General features: G+C 43.8%; 1 protein-coding gene across 9 annotated transcripts in view; it reads left to right on the plus strand.

Annotated features, from left to right (window-relative positions):
- Window positions 1-20,288, plus strand: part of SYNE1 (spectrin repeat containing nuclear envelope protein 1) — a 566,819-nt gene that overhangs the window by 344,583 nt on the left and 201,948 nt on the right. For all 9 annotated transcript variants that reach the window (XM_056125930.1, XM_056125931.1, XM_056125932.1 and 6 more), the window contains 10 exons: window positions 52-217; window positions 1,138-1,293; window positions 3,373-3,525; window positions 4,451-4,633; window positions 6,003-6,140; window positions 10,813-10,998; window positions 11,523-11,645; window positions 12,209-12,391; window positions 13,541-13,684; window positions 20,038-20,232. In XM_056125930.1, the coding sequence (XP_055981905.1) occupies window positions 52-217; window positions 1,138-1,293; window positions 3,373-3,525; window positions 4,451-4,633; window positions 6,003-6,140; window positions 10,813-10,998; window positions 11,523-11,645; window positions 12,209-12,391; window positions 13,541-13,684; window positions 20,038-20,232 (1,627 nt within the window). The remainder of the gene's footprint in view (window positions 1-51; window positions 218-1,137; window positions 1,294-3,372; window positions 3,526-4,450; window positions 4,634-6,002; window positions 6,141-10,812; window positions 10,999-11,522; window positions 11,646-12,208; window positions 12,392-13,540; window positions 13,685-20,037; window positions 20,233-20,288) is intronic.

The following is a 20,288-nucleotide window of genomic DNA, read 5'->3' on the forward strand; positions in this document are numbered from 1 at the left end:
TTCCATGCAGGCCAAACCAACTTCTGCTTTCTGACTTTACTGTTTCTAAAGCATGCAGGAGAAAATAAAAAGCAACGGAAATCTGGTGAAACAGGAGCTGAAGGAGCGAGAAATGGTGGAAACTCAAATCAACTCTGTGAAATCTTGGGTTCGAGAGACGAAGGAGTATTTGGAGAATCCAACAATAGAAATAGATGCTCAACTTGAAGAACTTAAGGTAAAAGACATTCCTTATTCCCATAAGAAAATCAACTCGGTTTTTATAGCATTTCTTTTGGGATGCCTCTCAAGGAACTCTCAGAGCACCCGGGGGCCATAGCTAGTGAACTGGGGCTGATGTTTCAGTATGTGGACTCAGGTGCTGAGGGGAAGGGGGTCACGTGCAGTGTTAGGGGTTAAGCTCAGAGCCTGGCATGTTGCAGGTATGTGTGTCAGCCCAGAAGCTATCCCCACAGCCCCAGAAATTTGCCCTGACTTACATCAGATACTTTTGTTTATATTCAGTGAAATCTTGAAACTTTTTTCAGAACTATATAATGGGCATTTTGTTATTGTTTCAAGAGCTGAACTTTTTATGTTGTAAAGCAGTCATGTTTCTTATTCAGACATTAAAGAAAAACCAAGCTCTTTAAGATGCTTCTCTAGGGCCTGAGTGATTGGACAGCAGGTAGGGTGCTTACCTTGCACGTGGCTGACCTCGGTCCCATCCCTGGCATTCCTTATGGTCCCTAAGTACCACCAGGAGAGAAGCCTGAGAGCAGAGCCAGGAATTAGCATCGCAGAGGTTGGCCCCCAAACATAAAAGAACCAAACCAAAACAAAAAGATGCTTCCCTTATTCTCACTTAATCATAATTGATAGCTGTTTTCTGAATCCATAAAAATCAGTCTCGGGGCTGGAGTGATAGCACAGCGGGTTGTTTGCCTTGCACACAGTCAACCCGGGTTCTATTTTCAGCATCCCATATGGTCCCCTGAGCACCTCAGGAGGAATTCCTGAGTGCATGAGCCAGGAGTAACACCTGTGCATCACCGGAAGTGACTCAAAAAGCAATAAATGAATAAATAAATAAATAAATAATTTTAAAACTCTGTCTCTTTATTAAGAGAAACCTTCCTATTTTTATCCTTCCTTCAGATTCTCCTAACAGAAGTCACAAATCACCGTCAGAAAATTGAGATGACGGCTGAAGAACAGAAGACTAAGTACCTGGGTCTGAACACTATATTACCTGCGGAACTTTCCCTCCAGCTGGCCGAAGTGGCATTGGACCTCGGGACCATCCATGATCAGGTGATGGTCAGGGAGACGTGTCCCTCCAATCTCTCAGAGGCTCCATCCTCTTGGAGAAAAGACCTTGATTTTCATGGGATGTCTTCATGAAAGCTTGGAAACATAAAAAACAACACCAGATCTCTAGCAGCTGGGATAGAGAATAGCCGAGAGCACTTGCCTGGCACCCGCCCGGCCTGGATGTGTGTCCTGGTATCACGTGGTCTCCTGGGCACGACAGCCCTGGAGGACCCCAGCACCACTCAGCCTTAAATCTCCCCCACCGCAGCCTTGGGCTCTGCCACAAAACTACTCCTGGTGGGCCAAGAGTCACTAGTGGGGTGCCCAGGTCTCCTGAACATCACCTGGGAGACCCCAGTACCCCCAAGCCAAGATATTACAATATTCTAATATAAAATTCTAATATACATAAAATACAGTAGCACTGTAGTACTGTCCTCCTGTTGTTCATCAATTTGCTCGAGCGGGCCCAGTAATGTCTCTATTGTGAGACTTGTTGTTACTGTGTTTAGCATATCGAATACGTCACGGGTAGCTTGTCAGGCTTTGCTGTGCGGGCAAGATACTCTCAATAGCTTGCCGGGCTCTCCGAGAGGGGCGGAGGAATCGAACCTGGACTGACTGGGTCAGCCGTGTGCAAGGCAAATGCCCTACCTGCTGTGCTATCACTCCAGCCCATAAAATACAGTATAAAATTATATTTAGCTAGTGATCTTGAGGGAAAAATATTACATCAGAGATAATAATGTCATATAATTAAAGATAACTTACTGCTTTCTCCTTTTAAAAAATGATTTAAAGAGGGGTCGGATGGGACTGGAGTGATAGTACATTGTGTCAAGAGTTTGCCTTGCACAGAATTGACCAAGATTCAATCCCCAGCATCTCATATGGTCCCCCAAACTGTGCCAGGAGTGATCCCTGAATAAAGATCCAGGAGTAAGCCCTGTGCAATTCTGGGTGTGGCCCCAAAACAAACAAAAAAATTGAAGGAAATAAAAACCCAAGATATATTGTGTGTTTTCAGTAAACAGTTTTGGAATCCCATCACCTACCTGGTGTCATCCAAAAATCAGTGCAACTATAGAAAGGAGTTACTTTACTGGCAAAATTTACTAAGACTAATCAGAAAGTAGGTGCTGTATTGGCCAACAATTGAAGTTGGAAAGAACGTATTCCACTTATATTTTTTATGTATTCCATTAAAAAAAGTAAAGAATTACTCTTTAATTGGTAGACTTTTTAGACATAAAAGAGATTTTTAAAAAGATCTCTCATTTATGTAGAGAAAAAAATTCTCTTTACCATCTTCTCTTCACATTTTATAAGCAAAATTATGAATGCCATCAAGACAAACCTAAACCATCAGAAAATGTCAATATTAGTTTTTCTCTTTTCACCTTCTATTCTATGGACTCTCTTAAATGCTTCTGTCATATCACAGGAGTGGAGGATTTCTGGCCCATAGGCTAATTAAGCCCCATGAAATTATGTGCTCTAGCCTTGGCCCAAGACAGATCCATATGCTCTTAGCACTGGCCTTCAATTTATTTTCCTATATTGTATGGCCTACAGACAGTATTAAAAATATCAAACTGGCCCTTGACAGTAAAGCAAGAGTAGGAAACTCCTTCTTACAGGAATTTAATTGGAAAATTAGGAAAAGAGTTAACAGATCATTAAGTGTCTTGAATTTAGCTGGAAGGATATTTCATTTTATGTGGGAAAAGACTTGCAGAAGTGTGTATGCTAGAGGCTGCCAAGCTATTTAAACACAGATGCAACAGACTAGATTCAAACATAGCTATCTTCATTGCCCTCTGTAAATATCTGATGAATCACTGTGCATGCAGTTTTTGTTCCTTTGCTGAAACAGCAACGGAAGAGGTGCGAGAAATGCAACCAAAATCCATGCAATATCCAACGAGGCTGCAAGCAAGACAGTCCTGTAACTCCAGTGGCTGGCTCCAAGGCCACCAATGTCCCCGCAACCTCAATCTTCTGACAAGTATAATGTCTTTAGCATCTTGTATCTAATATTAACCCTGGGTGGTATTGCTGTTTTTATTTGTTACTTAGATCCAGGGCAAAGTAAAAGAAGTTGAACAGAGCAAGGCCATGAGCCAGGAATACAACCAGCAAATACAGAAGGTAGCCAAAGACCTCACGACTATTCTAACAAAGCTGAGAGCTAAGACTGATGATTTAGACCAAGCTAGAACTGACCAAAAGGTAAGAAAAAAGGAGTATTAGCAGATGGGACATGCTAAATGCATTGGATAATTTTTTCTTTGAAGTTATTTATTTAACTGGGGATAGGGAGGGGAAAAGTCTTTGTTGATTTTCAAAAAAAAAAAAAGGTAAGTAAAGTAAAATAAATAAATAAAATCACAAACATAATCATATAGATTCACTTCCAGTATCACAATTGAGCTGTATGTATAGGGAGCCAGAGAGACATTCCAGGGATTAATGCTTAGTCCTTGCATGTAACTATGTAGGGTCTCAAGCAGTACATGTTCCTCAGAGCATCACCTGATGTGACCTGGAGGGTCTTGGGCACTCCTGAGGTGGCCTGGGTAATCCCTGCGGCCCCAGTTGGCCGAGAATTGCCTAGGACCCTTGAACATCTCTTGTGAGCTCCACTAAAAATGAATAAATTTGTAAGTAAATACACATCACATCATGTGTATATAATAGGAAAGAATAGCAAAAGACTAATAATTTAGGAATACAAATATGTGAGGTTCAGAATGAAGAATGAGTAGTTAGTTCTGAGCTCTCTCTCTCTCTCTCTCTCTCTCTCTCTCTCTCTCTCTCTCTCTCTGCTGATGAGCTTGAATGACTAACCCTCTTTTGGGTGGGGCTGGAGGAAAATGTTAGCGCTCTCTCCACCTCATAGGAAATAAACTCCCGGGTTAAAAAACATCCTGTTCTGCCTTTCCAAATGAAGAAACAGAAATGACCTTATTGTAGTAGAATTAGTCTCCAAAATACATTTACATTAAATATTTATATTTAATATCTTTTTATCTATAATAAATATCCATAATATATGCATCTACACAAGTCGTTTAAAAATGTAAATCTAATCTTGTGAACCCTGGTGGTACTTATTTTCTGTGGTCTACTAAGATTCTTTTATTTTTCCATCTAGGCACTAGGAGAGGAGTTAGATGGCTGTAACCTGAAGCTAATGGAATTAGATGAGGCGGTGCAGAAATTCTCAGAAGAGAATGGCCAGCTTGGTAAGCCACTGGCCAAGAAGATAGGAAAGGTGACTGAACTTCACCAGCAAACCATTAGACAGGCTGAGAACCGGCTCTCCAAGCTCGGTCAGGTATGTTGTCCAGGCTGTTCTCCACATCCTTGAAAGCAGAGATGCAATGGTTTGTGTTTCTTTCCTGAAAATCATTTCTAAAAAGAGAGTTTTGACAATGGTGAGAGTCATTTTTATATAACAGGCTTTAGGTGACACCTGTGTTCTTGATCTTATGTCAAACTATATTACGCATACTTTGACAAGGATAATTAAAGATGTGGACTGTGAGGTAAATATTTTATAAATTGGAGAAGTAGAGGGCAGAGTAAATGCTTCTTTGTGAGTGAATAAAAGTCCACTTTTGTGTTTTATAAATCAGTTTGGGGTTAATTCAGGTTATTCCAAAGAAAGTTATATATACAGATATGTATATAGTATATAAACCTATATTATATGTTATATGCATAAGATGTAATACGCATGGGAATAATAACATTTAAATAAATATGAATAATAAATTTGCTCAAGGTAAAGGTAAAGGCCCTCCCGTTGTTCATCGATTTGCTCAAGCGGGCCCAGTAACGTCTCCATTGGAGATTTTGTTGTTACTGTGTTTGGCATATTGAATACATCATGGGTGGCTTACCAGGCTGTGCCGTGTGGGCAAGATACTCTCGGTAGCTTGCCGGGCTCTCTGAGAGGGGCAGAGGAATCGAACTTGGGTCGGCCATGTTGGCTGCCTGCAAGGCAAACGCCCTATCCGCTGTGCTATCGCTCCAGCCCAATAATAAATTTACATATAAATAATATTATCTTGCATTTAATAGGTTGAGGTTCAAATATCAGATTCCCATATCATAATATCAAGTATAGACTGAAACTTTGCAAACCTTTTTCTACTCAGAAACAAGTTAAATCAGGATATGGTAACCAATGAATTATAATATATTATCGATGAATATTATCAATAAATGATAATATTGCCTGGCACATTATAATCCTCATCTGTTATCTTCTTACCTAGTGAGGGTGGAATGTAGTTGGAGAAGTGGGTGGGGCGAGCAGGAAAAAGAGATAAGAGAGATCAGAGAATTTTAACACACATTGTTAAAGCACATTTCAAACTTGGATTTTATTCTAAACTCACCTGAAGTCCTTGACTGATTTTCACAAGGAATTCATTGTTCATGACACTTTTATTTATTTATTTTTCAGAGTTGGAAAGTAGAAAAGTTTACTGGAAAGTAGAAGAGAAAAGGAAAGGTGCTCCCCAAGTGGGAAGGAATTTAGTACAGGACTAAGTTCTGTTCAGGATACTTTTAAAATATCACAGTCATCATAACAATAACCCCTAGTATTTCTGTACCCAAAGAGAGACGCTGAAGATGGATTTCTGGTTCCAGTCTCAGAGTTCTCAGCTGTTATCTGAATGTTAATGATTTTTCAGGCAGCATCCTACTTGGAAGATTACAATGAAATGCTCAAGTCAATTTTGAAGTGGATTGAGAAAGCTAAGGTCTTGGTACAAGGAAAGATCGTGTGGAATTCTGCAAGCCAACTTCGGGAGCAGTACGTTTCACATCAGGTAACTGAAAAGCCTAATTTGCAAAGGATAATCAGAGACCATGAATTAAAGTGACTAGGCTAATAGGACATTTAGGGGTCATGATTCAAAATTCTTGAAGGCATCAGATAAAAAGAAAGCAAAGGTAGTCCCAAGGACTTATTTGAAGACATGGATGTAGCTAGTCATGAGATTTCATATATGTGTAGTATGTATAATGTTGCACATCAGATGGATAGACAGATAGACAGACAGACATACAGACAGACAGACAGACAGATAGATGATATATAGGTAGATAGATGAGCCATTGATTCCCCGAGGCTTTCCTTTCTCCAGATCAAAAATTTCCAACCCTACCGGGTTCCTGTTCATTTGTTATTCAGCTTTTACGTGCACAGATATGGTAGGAAATTCTCCATGCAGAGTGGTGCCACGTAGGAAGACTATTGGCTCTGAGCTCAGACTCCTGGGGAAGTGCTGCATTTGGGTTGGTGTAATCTTGCGCCAACACTTATCCTTGTCAGAAGGCTGTGTTCTCATTAGGAAGCAGGTATAAATGAGATTTACTCTGCAGAATTATTGCGAGGAACGAATGATGTGGCATGGAGCAGCATCACACAGGCTACTGGCATGAGGGATTTAGTGAGAGCTCTCCCAGGCCTCTTCATCTTCCCTGCCTAACTCTCAGAAGGCCTCCCACAGGGAGTGAACTCGGGGCCCCTGAGACCCAGCCAGGTTCCTGGTCACATGGGCAACTGCATTACCTCATTTCCTCTGCTGGATTCCCGTGCGTATGATTCAGGAAATTATTTCATCTTTTTCTAACTTAGGATTCAATTGGATTCAGCTAGAGCGAAGAGCCCAGTCACTTGCTGTAACATACAGAATAGTTTTATTAAAGTTACAAGAATATACTCAAGTAGCTAAGCGTTTCTTCTATTCTGACTGACTACTGCTTAGGTCTTTGTAATGCTACACCACTCCTCTCCCCATTTCAGTTGACAGACTCAAGCCTCTTTTTTTCTGCTTGGACTGAAAACCAATTAGCAGGCTCCTAATTGAATCTCTGTATCTGAGTACTCGATTCTCTCATTAATTCAGAAAAAAAAATCTTTCTTAAATAACTCTCCTCTTCTGCTGAGGGCATTCTAATATGTTTAATGGACAAGACTTGTGGAAGCAAGGAAATATTCAACCTACCTAAGAAACTTAGGCATGAAAATTCAAAATTTAAAAACATGAGCAGGGAAGGAATGAAGTACAATGGTCAGGGCATTTGCCTTGCACATGGCCTACCAGGTTCGATCCCCGGCATCCCATATGGTCCAGGAGTAATTCCTGAGTGCAGAGCCAAGAGTAATCTTGCGCACAGGTGGGTGTTGTGTGTCCCCCAACCAAAAGTTGGGTGTGCCTCCCCAAAACAAACAAAACAAAAATAACATTCCTGCACTCATTCATTTATTTATTCACAGAACAATTACACATGTTCCCCCAGAGTTCTTTGCTCCCTTTTTCTTTGTTGTTGGCATTGCCATCGCAACAAGCAGGGAGCAGGGGCGTCACATGCTTGTCTGAGGTGCAATCCCAAGGGTGTCTGCACTGAGAGCTGGTGTTTGCAGACTTTCCGGGTTTGACATTCCCCAGGGATATATATTTGGCGATGGCACTGGGCATTCCAAAAGGCAGTGACACCCAGAAGGCACTCTGCACGTGGCACGGTGCCAGCTTTCAATTCCTAATCTCTTGCCTTAGACCCAGTCCCCAAAGTCCAGGGGTTTGTTAATCAGAAAATACACTTCCTGCCCCCACAGAACATTCCCTGGCCTCAGGGCTGGTCCCCGGGGTTGAAAATTAAAGTGGCGGGCAAGGAGACTGACCTTGGCAGTGGCAACAGGCTCTATCCAAGCATGAACCAGAATAGTTCTCAAGCCATACATACTCCCCCGACTTTGAGAGGAAGGTTACGGGAGGTTTCTCAGGAAAGGGCGATGCTGAACTGAGCCTCACAAACACGCAGCCCACTTGCGGAATGTATGTTAGACAAAAGCGCGAGTGAAATCCCAACAGCAGGAGTGAGGGGTGGGGGAGGGGGGGTGATGTCCTGGATTGCTCAGGGCAGGGAGGGACTCTGGAGGGAAGCCGGGAAGAGGCAGAGAGAGGAGAGATAAGAAGAAAACAGACTCTGCAGGAACTTGGACTTGATCCTGCAGTGGCTCTCGCAGCAAGTGGCAAGTTCAGACGTGAGTTTTCAGCAAGGTGACTGGAGGTAAGATGGCCCGGGAGAGGGCTTCGGTGCTGCAGGAGGAGGCTAGATCCAAGGAGGGCTGCCTCAGAGGTTGAGAGAAGCTAAAGTCTCGGCGTATTACCAAGCTGAACTCTGGCATGGGAGGGGATGTGGGTGAGGGAGAACTGTCAGCCAGAATTATTCCCAGAGTGTCAAGGCAGCAGAGTGGACTGTGAGCACATATGGATCCCAAAACACAGACCACCGGGTGCTGGCTTTCGTCATCTCTCATGGACGATCAGGATAGATTGTCATCTTGAGACCTTGCTTTGGGGGATCCTCTGGTCTTCACCATGGAAATCAAAGGAGCCTGGTTTGTTTGGGTTGGGTGGGGGAGTGGCATTTTTATATGGTGGGGAGCAGAATGAGCAGTGTTTGGGCAACACCCAATGATGCTCAAAGCTAATTCCTGGCTCTGTGCTCTTCTGATAAGGATGGGAGCTGGAGCAGATGGGATGCTTAGGATAAAACCCAGGATGACATTGTGCAAGGAAAGTGCCCTACCCACTGTGCTATGTCCCTGCCCCAAAGCTGCATGGTTAGCCTAAAAACAGTGAAGAAGGACCAGAGAGAGAGAGAGAGAGAGAGAGAGAGAGAGAGAGAGAGAGAGAGAGAGAGATAGTGGGTAAGGTAGGACCCAAGTTTGATCCCCAGCTTTGTATGGTTCCCCAAACTCCGCCAGGAGTGGTTCCTGAGTGCAGATCCAGGAGTGAGCCCTGAGCATAGCCAGCTGTGGCCCCCAAACAAACAAAAGCATGCCCCACCCACAAAAAAAATAGTGCAGAGATATCAAAGGTATTCGTGCCTATATCAGGTGAGCAAGAAAAATGAGAAATTGTACCTATGACATGATCTCTCTTACCAAAGATTGTAAGAGTAGTTTTCTCTTATTGAAAGTTTGTCCCTGGGGTATCAGATTATAGGACACTTTATTTTCATCTTGGAATTTGCAATCTCTTCCAAGCTTAATACTCTATGAACAGTTCACTGGGAAAGCAACATGGACTGATTTTTAAAATCAAGTCACAATAAATGTCCCCTCTCATATCTCTCCTCTTTCCACATCACACACCCATAGCTGCCTAGTCGGGGCTTGCCCACCTCTAAGCCTTACCTTGTGCTGTGCCTTCAGCTTGAACGTCCTTCTCTTTCCACTAGTTCAGGGGCAAACACCCTGGTGGCAGCATCCAGATGGGACACTTCCAATAAACCTTCTCCCCACTGGTCAACTTTTTCTCCTCCCTGCACCTTTCTGTCTTATTTCCTCATTTTTTTTCAGCTCATGCCTATTCTATGATTGTGTGGCCATTTGTGTTAGTATTAACGCCAGCCTGTGGGTTAGGGCTGTTTCACGCTTCATGCTATGCTAAGGAGCTCTGGTCCTTTTGCATCCCTAAATGCAAGTGATGAGAGGTTTGAAAGTTGCTTTGGGAAGATTCTTGGTTTCTTTTCATCTGAAATCAGGTGCACTTAAGATCTCAGCTCTAGACTGTGAGTGCAGAGAAGCATCTCTGAGTTAAGGCCATGAGCTGAGGAGTCACCACCCTCACCAGGCCGCAGCTAAGGGTCTACACGGGACTGTGAGCTTCACTCATTGCCCAAGACTCAGTACCAATTGGTGCTGACAAATTCTTTTTTTAAAAAATTTTTCTAGAGAAATTTATTTGCTAATTTAAAATTTTATGTGAATTCTAAGTATAAACATTAATACAAAGCATGATTACTACTATTTTAACATTCTGTAATATTCACTGTGAAACTGATGCATTAAGCCTGCAAGGTAATTATCTTAAACAACTTTATTTCCTCTCCAATTATACTTCCATTTGTCAAAATAATTTTTTTCTTTTTGTGTAATTTATTGTTTTCTTCAAAATTGCTCATTTTCTTTTCTTTTCTTTTTTTTAGATTTTTATTAGTGAAACACCATGAGGTACAGTTGTAGACTTACAAATTTTTGTGCTTGGGTTTCAGTTATACAACGATCAAGCACCCATCCCTCCACCAGTGCCCATCTTCCACCACCACAGGTCCCAGTATCCCTCCCACCCCCTGTCTCCCCATCCCCCCTGCCTCTGTGGCAGGGCATTCCCCTTTGTTCTCTCCTTTTGGGTGCTGTGGTTTTCAAAAGAGACATTTAGTGGCAATCATATTTGGTCTAAAGTCTACTCTCAATGCTGGTAAATTCTTAACCATTCCAGAATCTGGATTTTGTTATGAGATGGGTAAGATGGTAAGTGGAAACCAGGCCTGATATTTAAAACACAGAAACACAAACATGTTCCTCGCCTGGTGCTCATGGATCATGACCCTGCACACTTCCTGCCGTCCACCTTCACGCCACACCCTATTATCACCCACCTCTCTCTGTCTGTCAGTGTCATGAATATTGACCGTTCATTCTAGACGCTGCTGGAAGAATCAGAAGCAATTCATGGTGACCTGGAAATGATGGCTGAGAAAATCCAGTGTCTCGCCAGTGTGTACTGTACAGAAAAACTGTCTCAGCAAGTGGCAGAACTGGGACGGGAGACTGGGGAGTTACGGCAGCTGCTCAAAACACGTCTGCAGAGCCTCCAGGATGCTGCCAAGGTAAAAAGGAAAATGATCATTTAAGTTGAAAAATCGACTTTTAGGAAACAATGACATGGGTTCAGAGAGAGAGAGAAGGCACAGAGCTTCAAGTGCGTTCCTTCTGTGACTCTTGTTATGGTCATTATTATTGCAGAGATTTATATATTTGCTTTACTGTGTTTTAAAAAAAAGTTACAGCAAAAAAAATCTGGGTCTTACAAAATAGGATTGCAGGACCCAGAGAGAGAATACCAGCAGATAAGGCCTTTTGCATAGCAGCCCTGGCTCAAACCCCAGCACCACATATGGTCCCCTGAGATCTGCCAAGAGTCAACCCTGAGCACAGAGCCAGGCGTTAGCCCTGAACATGCTGGGTGTGACCCCAAACCTCCTCTCCCTCAAATAAACAAATACAGCTAGTGTTCCCTACTCGGAGGATCACAGCTTACCTCCCAATGGTTTCATGTAGAAGATGTGATTCTTAGTTACGACGGCACTTCAAGCTTCTGTCTCCTGGCATGAGTTTTGCTTTTATTCCCTAGGACATGAAAAAATTCGAAACTGAGCTTAGAAACTTACAAGCTGCCTTAGAGCAAGCCCAGACAACCCTGACTTCCCCGGAAGTAGGTCGGCTGAGTCTTAAGGAGCAGCTGTCTCATCGACAGGTAAGCACGAAAAAATGCCTGGGTAATGTGAGAAGGTGTATATTAAAAAGCAACAACAACAACAACAACAATAAGACAGGCCAGGGGCCAGAGAGATGGTACAGCAGATAGGATGCTTGCCTTGTCCTCAGCCAACCCAGGCCCTATCCCCCGCACTAAATATGGTCCCCCAGCACCATGAGGAGTGATCCCTGAACACCCCCAGCTGTGACACCCCAAAATAATTAAAAGTAAAAAATAAAATAGAAGCCAGTTAGGAAAAAAATGATTGCTAAACTGTGAACTTAGCAAAAGATGTGGCCTAAGATGTATTTTCCTTGTGGGAAAGAAAGAAATATATATATATATATATATATATATATATATATATGTGTGTGTGTGTGTGTGTGTGTGTGTGTGTGTTGCGTGTGTGAATATGATATATATGTGCATGTCTATGCATATCTATATTCCTTAGGAAATGTTTCTAACTGGTAACAGAGCCGCAGTTCAGTAGGTGTCTCTTGCTTATGAAATATACTATGAAATACACAAGTTTTGAAATACGCACCCACGCTTTTCAGCATCTGCTGTCTGAGATGGAATCGCTCAAGCCCAAGGTCCAGGCGGTGCAGTTATGCCAGAGTGCGCTCCGGATCCCTGAGGACGTGGTCACCAGCCTGCCCCTGTGCCACGCTGCCCTGCGCCTGCAGGAGGAGGCCAGCCGGCTGCAGCACTCGGCCATTCAGCAATGCAACATCATGCAGGTGCGTACCCCCGACCCCCACCCGCATCCCCCCCAGACCCCGCCATCGTCGGCAGCTCGGCAGCCGCACATGACTCATAGGCTGCTTTTCTTAGCTCTGTGTGGGCTCAGCCATCGCAACCTACCCCGAGTGTTAGAGCTGGCAGATTGTTGTGGTTATATAAAATAAGGAGATGAAAGTGTTCTCATTTGGATCCCCCACAAAAGCCTGGGGAAAACTCGCTATAAAAATATCCTCTGCTGAAAACTCTCTTTGAGTGAGGTTTTTCTTCCCTGAAGAAAACATGTAAGGATAAACCGTGTGTTCTTAATGTTTTCATCTCTTACTATTCACCTGAGGATCATCTCAACTTTGGAACTTAATTTTGTTGTCAGCGGCGGTATGAAATTCTTTTACCAATTTCAGGTGACTGATGCATAAAATGCGTTTTCCTGCCTGAAAATGAGGCCCCGGTGTAACTCGTAGTCTTTTGCCCAATAAAAGAGGAACCATTTACTGGGAATAAATGATACTGCTGACTTGGCAACTCCTTTCTGCTACTAGTTTATCTTTTCTCCTAAAATTACATCAGCTTCCGCAAGTCTCATGAAACCAGTAGCAATTTGGTCAACTCTCACTATTATCTTGCAGTTCACTAGAGTAAAATTCCTCAAGGTAATAATCATGCTTAATTCAGTTTTCTTTCCTATAGCAGCACTTAAGCAAGGGACTTAAGGATATATAGAATTTTTTAGAAGGCTGGTGAGATATAACAGTGGATAGGGTGCTTGCCTTGCATACTGTCACCCCAGATTTGATCTCCACCATCCCCTAGGGTCCCTGGAGCCTGTCAGGAGTGATTCCTGAGTTCAGAGCCAGGAGTAACCCCTGAGCACTGCCGGGTGGGGCCCAAAAACCCAAACCCAAACCAAACCAATCAAAAAAAAAAGTAATTTTGTTTTTTTAACCATTGCTGAGACCCATCCAAGCCCATATCAAATGGGAAGAAAAGAGAAGATTGCGCCATTGAACTCCTGAGACACAGATACTGAGTCAACTGGAGGTTTTGCATCCTCTGAGGTCCTCCCTCCATTTCTAGTTTGCCAGGATACACAGGCAGGACAGACTCCCCAGCACTGTGACACACAGTGATCATCTATGTTTCTCCAGGAGGCCGTGGTACAGTATGAACAGTACGAGCAGGAAATGCAGCACCTCCAGGAGCTCATCGAAGGTGCTCACAGAGAGATCGAGGATAAACCTGTGGCCAGCAGTAACATCCAAGAGCTGCAAGCCCAGATTTCCCGGCATGAGGTAAGAGTGAAACGCCTTTGGATCCTCCCCTGAGGCCAGGACCCCAACTCAGTAAGCTTGCGTGGTTAGTTTCCAGCGATTCAAGAGAGGGAATTTGCTGCCTGGCCCCTACTGCATGCAGTTATTTGACCGAATCAGTAACCAGAGTCTTCCTCTTGATCCCAAACCCTCCTCACACCTTGTTTCTGAAAAAAGGTCCATCAGGCCTCCCTGTCTCCCGTGCTCAGAATCGTCACAGTGAATGCACTGAAACACAAGCTCTTTCCTGGGCTGAAAGCCTGCAAGAAACATCAGTGTTCAAGGCTTTTCTGCTTTGATGGCCCCTTTGAAGAAAAGGGATCACTGTATCACTGTCATTCCGTTGTTCCTTGATTTACTCGAGCGGGGTGCCAGTAACGTCTCTATTTGTCTCCGCCCTGAACTTTTAGCAGCCTCTCCTTACTGTCTTTCCCAGCGATTGGAGGCTCTTTCAGGATCAGGGGAAGTTATAGTTACTGGTTTTGACATATCAAGTATGCCAAAGGGAGCTTGCCAGGTTATGCCTGTGCAGGTAGGATATTCTCAGTAGCTTGCCGGGCTCTCTGAGATATATATATATATATATATATATATATACACATATATATATGTATATATATACATATATATATGAAATCTCTATAAAAATCATTGAACTATATTTTACTTTAAGGTAATTACCTTAGTACCAAGCTGGAGTAGTCCCTGAGCATTACTGGGCATGGCTCTCTAAACCTATCGCAACACCCCAAACAGTATGCATCTCAAACCCTGTACAGAAAGATGTAGGAATTAAGGCTGTAGAGATAGTTCAGTAGGTAGGGCACTTGCTTTGCATCTGTTCATCCTGGATTCAATCCCAGCATACCAGAACATCAAAGGGATATTGCATAGCAAAGAGAAGATTATTTTGCCCTTTTGAGCATGCTCATTTCTGCTCCTTCACCGCTATCGGAGCATGGGCCCTGTTCTGTGTCTTTCCAGATTGTGCCCAAGAGCATCTTACCCATTCCCAAGTGTGCCTCCTTCCTTGTTCCTCTGACATCATGACCATCTTGACCCCTTTCTTGTGTCATAGACTCAGAGTGAGCTCATTTGTACTTAGCAGTCTGTTCCCGTAACTGACCCTTTCTACTTTCCCTTGGCAATCAGCTCGTCGCAATGTGAGTTTTGGTTAAGTGTCTGCAGGGAAGGGTGTTGAAGAGCCTGTACACTGGGTAGGGTGCTTGCTTTGCACATGGTCAACCGGAGTTGGAACGCCATATGGTCTACCGAAGCCACCAGGATTATAGATCCAGGAGTCAGTCCTGAGCACTGCTGGGTGTGCCCCCACCCACCAAAGAAAAAGTGTTTGGGGTGAGAGAGAAGTAGAGTGCCTTACTTTTCTGTGCCAAGACTGATATTTCATTTATTCTTCAGATGTTCTATTTCTGTGGCGATAAGAGCAACAAAATAATTTTCCAAATCAAATGTAGCAGTTTCTCAGAAGATTCATGTGTTGCCTTTTTCAGGGATGTAAAATGTAACTGTCTTCCCTCTTCAGTATGGGGCTGGAGCAGGGAGGGCATTTGCCTGGCACCCGGCAGATGCAGGTTCAATTCCAGGCATCCATATGGTTCCCTGAGCATCGCCAGAGGTAATTCCTGAAGCAAACACTGAGCATCGCTGGTTGTGCCCCCCCCAAAAAAAAAACAAAAACAATTTCTTGTCATATTCAATGCAGCCAGCATTTCTATATGATTTTCAAAATATTCCAAATAAATGTTCCAACTTTGTTTACTCCGACACTGAAGAAACTACCTTTCCGTTTGTTTGGGGCCCACACCTAAGAGTGCACAGTTCTTCATACTGGCTCTGTGACCAGGCATCACCCCTTGATGCAGCTTTGGAGACTATATGCGGTGCCAGTGATCGAACCCAAGCCAGCTGTGTAGAAGGCAGGTGCCTTACCCATTGTACTATTGCTCCAGACCCTGAAGATAGCACGTATGCCAACTGTTCCTCTTATGCCACTGAACCATTGATTGATTCAATCAAAGTGTGATGCAAATATTTGAAACTAAGGCTTATATAATATACATTATATAATACATATTATATAATATACATTAGAACTAAAAATGTTTTTTGCATTTTTTTGTATCAGCAGACCAGCAGTGGAAAACCACTGCATTAGATTATATATTACCAATGATTATCATTTTTTAATCATTTCAATTTCATTTTGTAAGATCTAGAACTCTGCTGTAACTTTTTAAAAACCGTATATAATGCATAAGACCACAAACATAGTACATAAAATAAATGTTTTCAAGACTTGTACGGAGTAATAATTATCATCACAAAAGTTGCTTTATGTTTTTAAACCATTTAAAATTACTTTTATGTTGCCTTTCATAACAACTCGAAGTAAAAGTCTTTTCTTTTTATCACTTTTATTTTACTAAAAGGAAGCAGAAAATTACATTTTAATCAAAAACAGAAAACGCCAGGGGTCAGAGAAGCAGCATAGAGCTTTCCTTGCATGCAGCTGACCTGGGTTCAATACCTGGCACCCCATATTGTCTCCTGAGTCCCATCATTATTCAATTGAGCCCTTACCCAATTTTCCCACCCTCTTCTCCTTCCACCTCAGAAAATCATCATCCTGTTGTCACTGGGCTGTTTGTATTTGATGTTATCTGCCCTTTTACTTTGACTCCTTATCTTCTGTTTGTGAAGCCACTAGGTTATTTATACTGCATCTCTATCCACCCCCTGTCACTGGGTAGTTCCTTATTGTCTGCATATCATGACTATAGCAAATAATACTGCCACGAACACAGGGTGCCTAGATTTTTTTGAGAATTCAAGCTTTTGTACTTTTGGACAATAACCCTGATTTTAAACATCTTCCTACACACATCCATCTAGCTGCTGATAAAACTCAGATTCTAATCTGGTATCTTTGACTTCACATTCCATGGTTTTTCCACTGCTGGGAGAAGTCTTTGGTGATGTCATAGCTCTTTGGAGACTGAGAGTGCAGGGGTTCAATGTGTGACCTTGCCTCTCCCCTCCCTCCCCGCAGTTCTCAACATCAGTTCTTTCCGCCACGCGATCCATGCTATACTTTCCTTTTAATAATGGCATTCGCCTATGTGAGAGCCATTGTAGGCGTCCAACAAACACAGGAAGGAAAGTGCAGAGCGGGGGATGCCTGCCTGGTGATAACACAAAAGTTTAAAAGATGGCTTTTTCTTGCATTTCCACTCTGTCTGCTTTGGGGATGAAATTTTCATCTTGAAGTGAAGCTAGTTTCCACTGGGTTATTTTAACTCCCCCAATAATAGCTAATAATTAGTTCATTTTTTTGTAATAAATAATCCAAGGCTGCATGTAATAATAATAATAAAAGATCTTGCCCCCCTTTTCTTGGTGTTGGTGGGGGGACTGCCACACCTTGTGGCTTAGTCCTGACGCTGTTACTCACGGACCATCTGGAATGCATTGGATCAAACCTGGATCTGCCTAGTGCAGGGCAAGTGACTCATCAGGTGTGCTATCTCCCTGGTCCCAATCTTGTCCCTCTCAGCCACTAGGAGGGACTCACCCAAGATGTGCCATTGTTTTCCCCTGACACAGCCCTGCTCCTGAGTTCAGCAGCTGCCTGCAGAGGGCGACACTGGCCCTGAGACTTCACCTTTCTCCTGACTCTTCTAGTCCTTTTCCCCAAGTCCCCTGGGAAAACTAAAGAGCTTTCTCTGGGAAAACTAAAGAGCTTCCCAGGAATAGAGAACTTAGGAACCCTTAGTGCTCGGCCACAGGAGCAAAGGGGTCTGGCAGAATGAGGTGTATAGAAGAAAGTTCTGGAGTGTCATTTCTCCGGGGAAAAGACCTGGGAAAACAAGGCAGGGCAGAGGTTCCACGAGCTTCCCAGTAAAGCTGACTGCCTGGAAATGGGATTCCGAACTGTATTTTTACCAAAGAAGCCACATGAATTTGATGTCCCGTGAAGCCAAGAATTCTGATTTAGAAATGGGGGCTGAGAGATAGCACAGCGTAGAGCGTGTTTGCCTTGTAAGCGGCCAATCTGAATTGAATCCTGGCATCCCAGATGGTCCCCTGGGCATCACTAGGAGTGATCCCTGAGTGCAGAGCCAGGAGTAACCCTGAGCACCAATGAACTGAATATAGACCAAAAAATAACAAACAGAAAAAGAAATGGGATGTACTGTTAGTGAGGATCAAGCAGCAGTCACCCAGTCACCTGCAGTCTTGGAGTGCAGAGGGCAGAAGCGCCCAACCACAGCAGAATCAGGGTCCTGCATGTTCCCCTGGGCAGGGGGGGTGTGCTTAGAAGCTTCTGACTTGCCCCATACTTAACACAGTATCGTGACCCCCTAGCCGGCTGATCTCTATTTCAAGCAAATATTTTTTTTCTGTAGTTTCCATGTGTTAGTTACTAGACCAGATGCAGTCAGAAGCTAATTATTATTATTATTTTTTAAAATCCCTATTAGGTTTAAGTATTGGCTGCTCTGAAAGATAAAATCCTGATTTTTATCATGTTAAGTCCTTTTAAAAAAATAATGTTATACCTAGACATGCGAGAGTTATAAATATTCAGGAGATAAATATGTTTAGTGCATAGTGCATTTATATATATATATATATATATATATATATATATATACACACACACACACACACACAATCCTGGCAAGCTACCTGTGGCATATTTGATATGCCAAAAATAGTAACAAGTCTCACAATGGAGACTTTACTGGTGCCCGCTTGAGCAAATTGATGAACAATGGGACAATAGTGCTACAGTGCACATATATATATAAACACATGTACATATTCCATAGATACATGCATAGATGCATGTTTTTCAAGAGTAGGCACACGCTTTGGAAATTCCTGTACTCTATTGGAAGTCAAGATACTGGTGGGCCAGAGAGATGGTACAGGGCTCTTACTTTGGACGAAGCCCAGCTGTGTTTAATTCCCATGATCCTATATGGGCCCCTGAGCCTGCCAGGAGTAATTCCTGAGTGCAGAGCCAGGAGTCAGCCCTGAGCAGCACCAGGTGTGGCCCAAAACCCAAAACCAAATAAACAAATCATAAACCAAAACACCATTATTTTAAAGCCCCTGAAACGAAATGTCTTTGAGAGCAAAGGATTCTGTCTAAACACTAAATGGCAGAATTCCAGGCAAAGGAGCTGTGCCGTGGGGGGCAGAGGGTGGGCAGAGAAAAACTTGTATTTTTAGCATAATATTATGAAATCTACAGCCTTGTTTCTGTCTTTGTTTTGTTTTTATTTGGGGCCACCACACCAGGTTGTGCTCAAGGCTTAACGCCTAACCCTTCACTCAGGCCTGGATTCTGGCAGGAAAGATCAATCTTTGGAGCAAGAGAGTTTTAACCAACACTTTTGTTGATATTTTAAATGCTTCACTTAAAAAAGAAATTTTAAGAACCTTGTGTTTCCCTAAAGGCCCTAAATAAGTAAGTCTTGGTAAACGTTTTAAAACCTCCCTCTCAAAAACAAACAACCAAAAAAGAAAAACCCCCAAACCAGCGGCAATTGAATTTCAAAGTCACTGCATCTGAACCCAAAGCGTTCTCTAGAAGTATCAGGGACATTGGGGGCTGGAGAGATAGCACAGCAGGTAGGACGTTTGCCTTGCATGCGACCAACCTGGGTTCGAATCCCAGCATCCCATATGGTCCCCAGTCACCACCAGGAGTAATTCCTGAGTGCGGAGCCAGGAGTAACCCCTGTGCATCGCCGGGTGTGACCCAAAAAGAAAACATAAATAAAATAGAAGTATCAGGAACGCTTGAGACACAGGAAAGAAAACGGAGAGGTGAACTCGGATGCATACCCACAATTTTATTTTGGAAATCACTCGCTTTCAAAGAAACTATTCAGGTGTCCTGTGCCCGGTGTAGCTTGCCTAGCCAGAGCAGCTCCCGGGAACTGATTGAGAGCTGACCCGGGGAAGGCTGTAAAGGAATCCAGACTCCGTTGGTTAGAGCGGCTGCGTGCTGCGAGCTCCCGGCCAGCGTGCAGTTCCTAGTCGGTCTCGTTTCCAAATGCAGGAATTCCTGGCCGATTTTGCAGCGCTTTTTAAGTTTTGCAAGGAGCGTCGCTGGGCTCCCGGGTCCCGGCGGGTCTTCCGGGCGGGCGGGCGGCTCCCTGCAGCCCCGTCCACATCCTGCCGCCTGCGCCGGCCGCTCATTGGCCGGCGTCGGGAGGAAGATGAACAGCGACTCGGGCCGTTTCCTTCTGATGCTGCTCTGACACCCGAGGGGCGGGGTGCGGGGGGCGATGTTTCCGCAGGAGCTGGCTCAGAAAATCAAGGGCTACCAGGAGCAGATCGCTTCCCTGAACTCCAAGTGCAAGATGCTGACGATGAAGGCCAAGCACGCCACCATGCTGCTCACAGTGACCGAGGTGGAGGGGCTGGCGGAAGGCGCCGAGGACCTGGCCGGGGAGCTCCTCCCCGCGACCTCAGCCCACCCCTCTGTGGTCATGGTAAGCCGGGGTCAAGGGTGGCTTGGCCGGGCGCCGCCGCTGCGCGCTCCCTTTGC

This window comes from Sorex fumeus, unplaced genomic scaffold, assembly GCF_029834395.1.
Source record: "Sorex fumeus unplaced genomic scaffold, SorFum_2.1 ptg000061l, whole genome shotgun sequence".
Lineage (NCBI taxonomy): Eukaryota > Metazoa > Chordata > Mammalia > Eulipotyphla > Soricidae > Sorex > Sorex fumeus.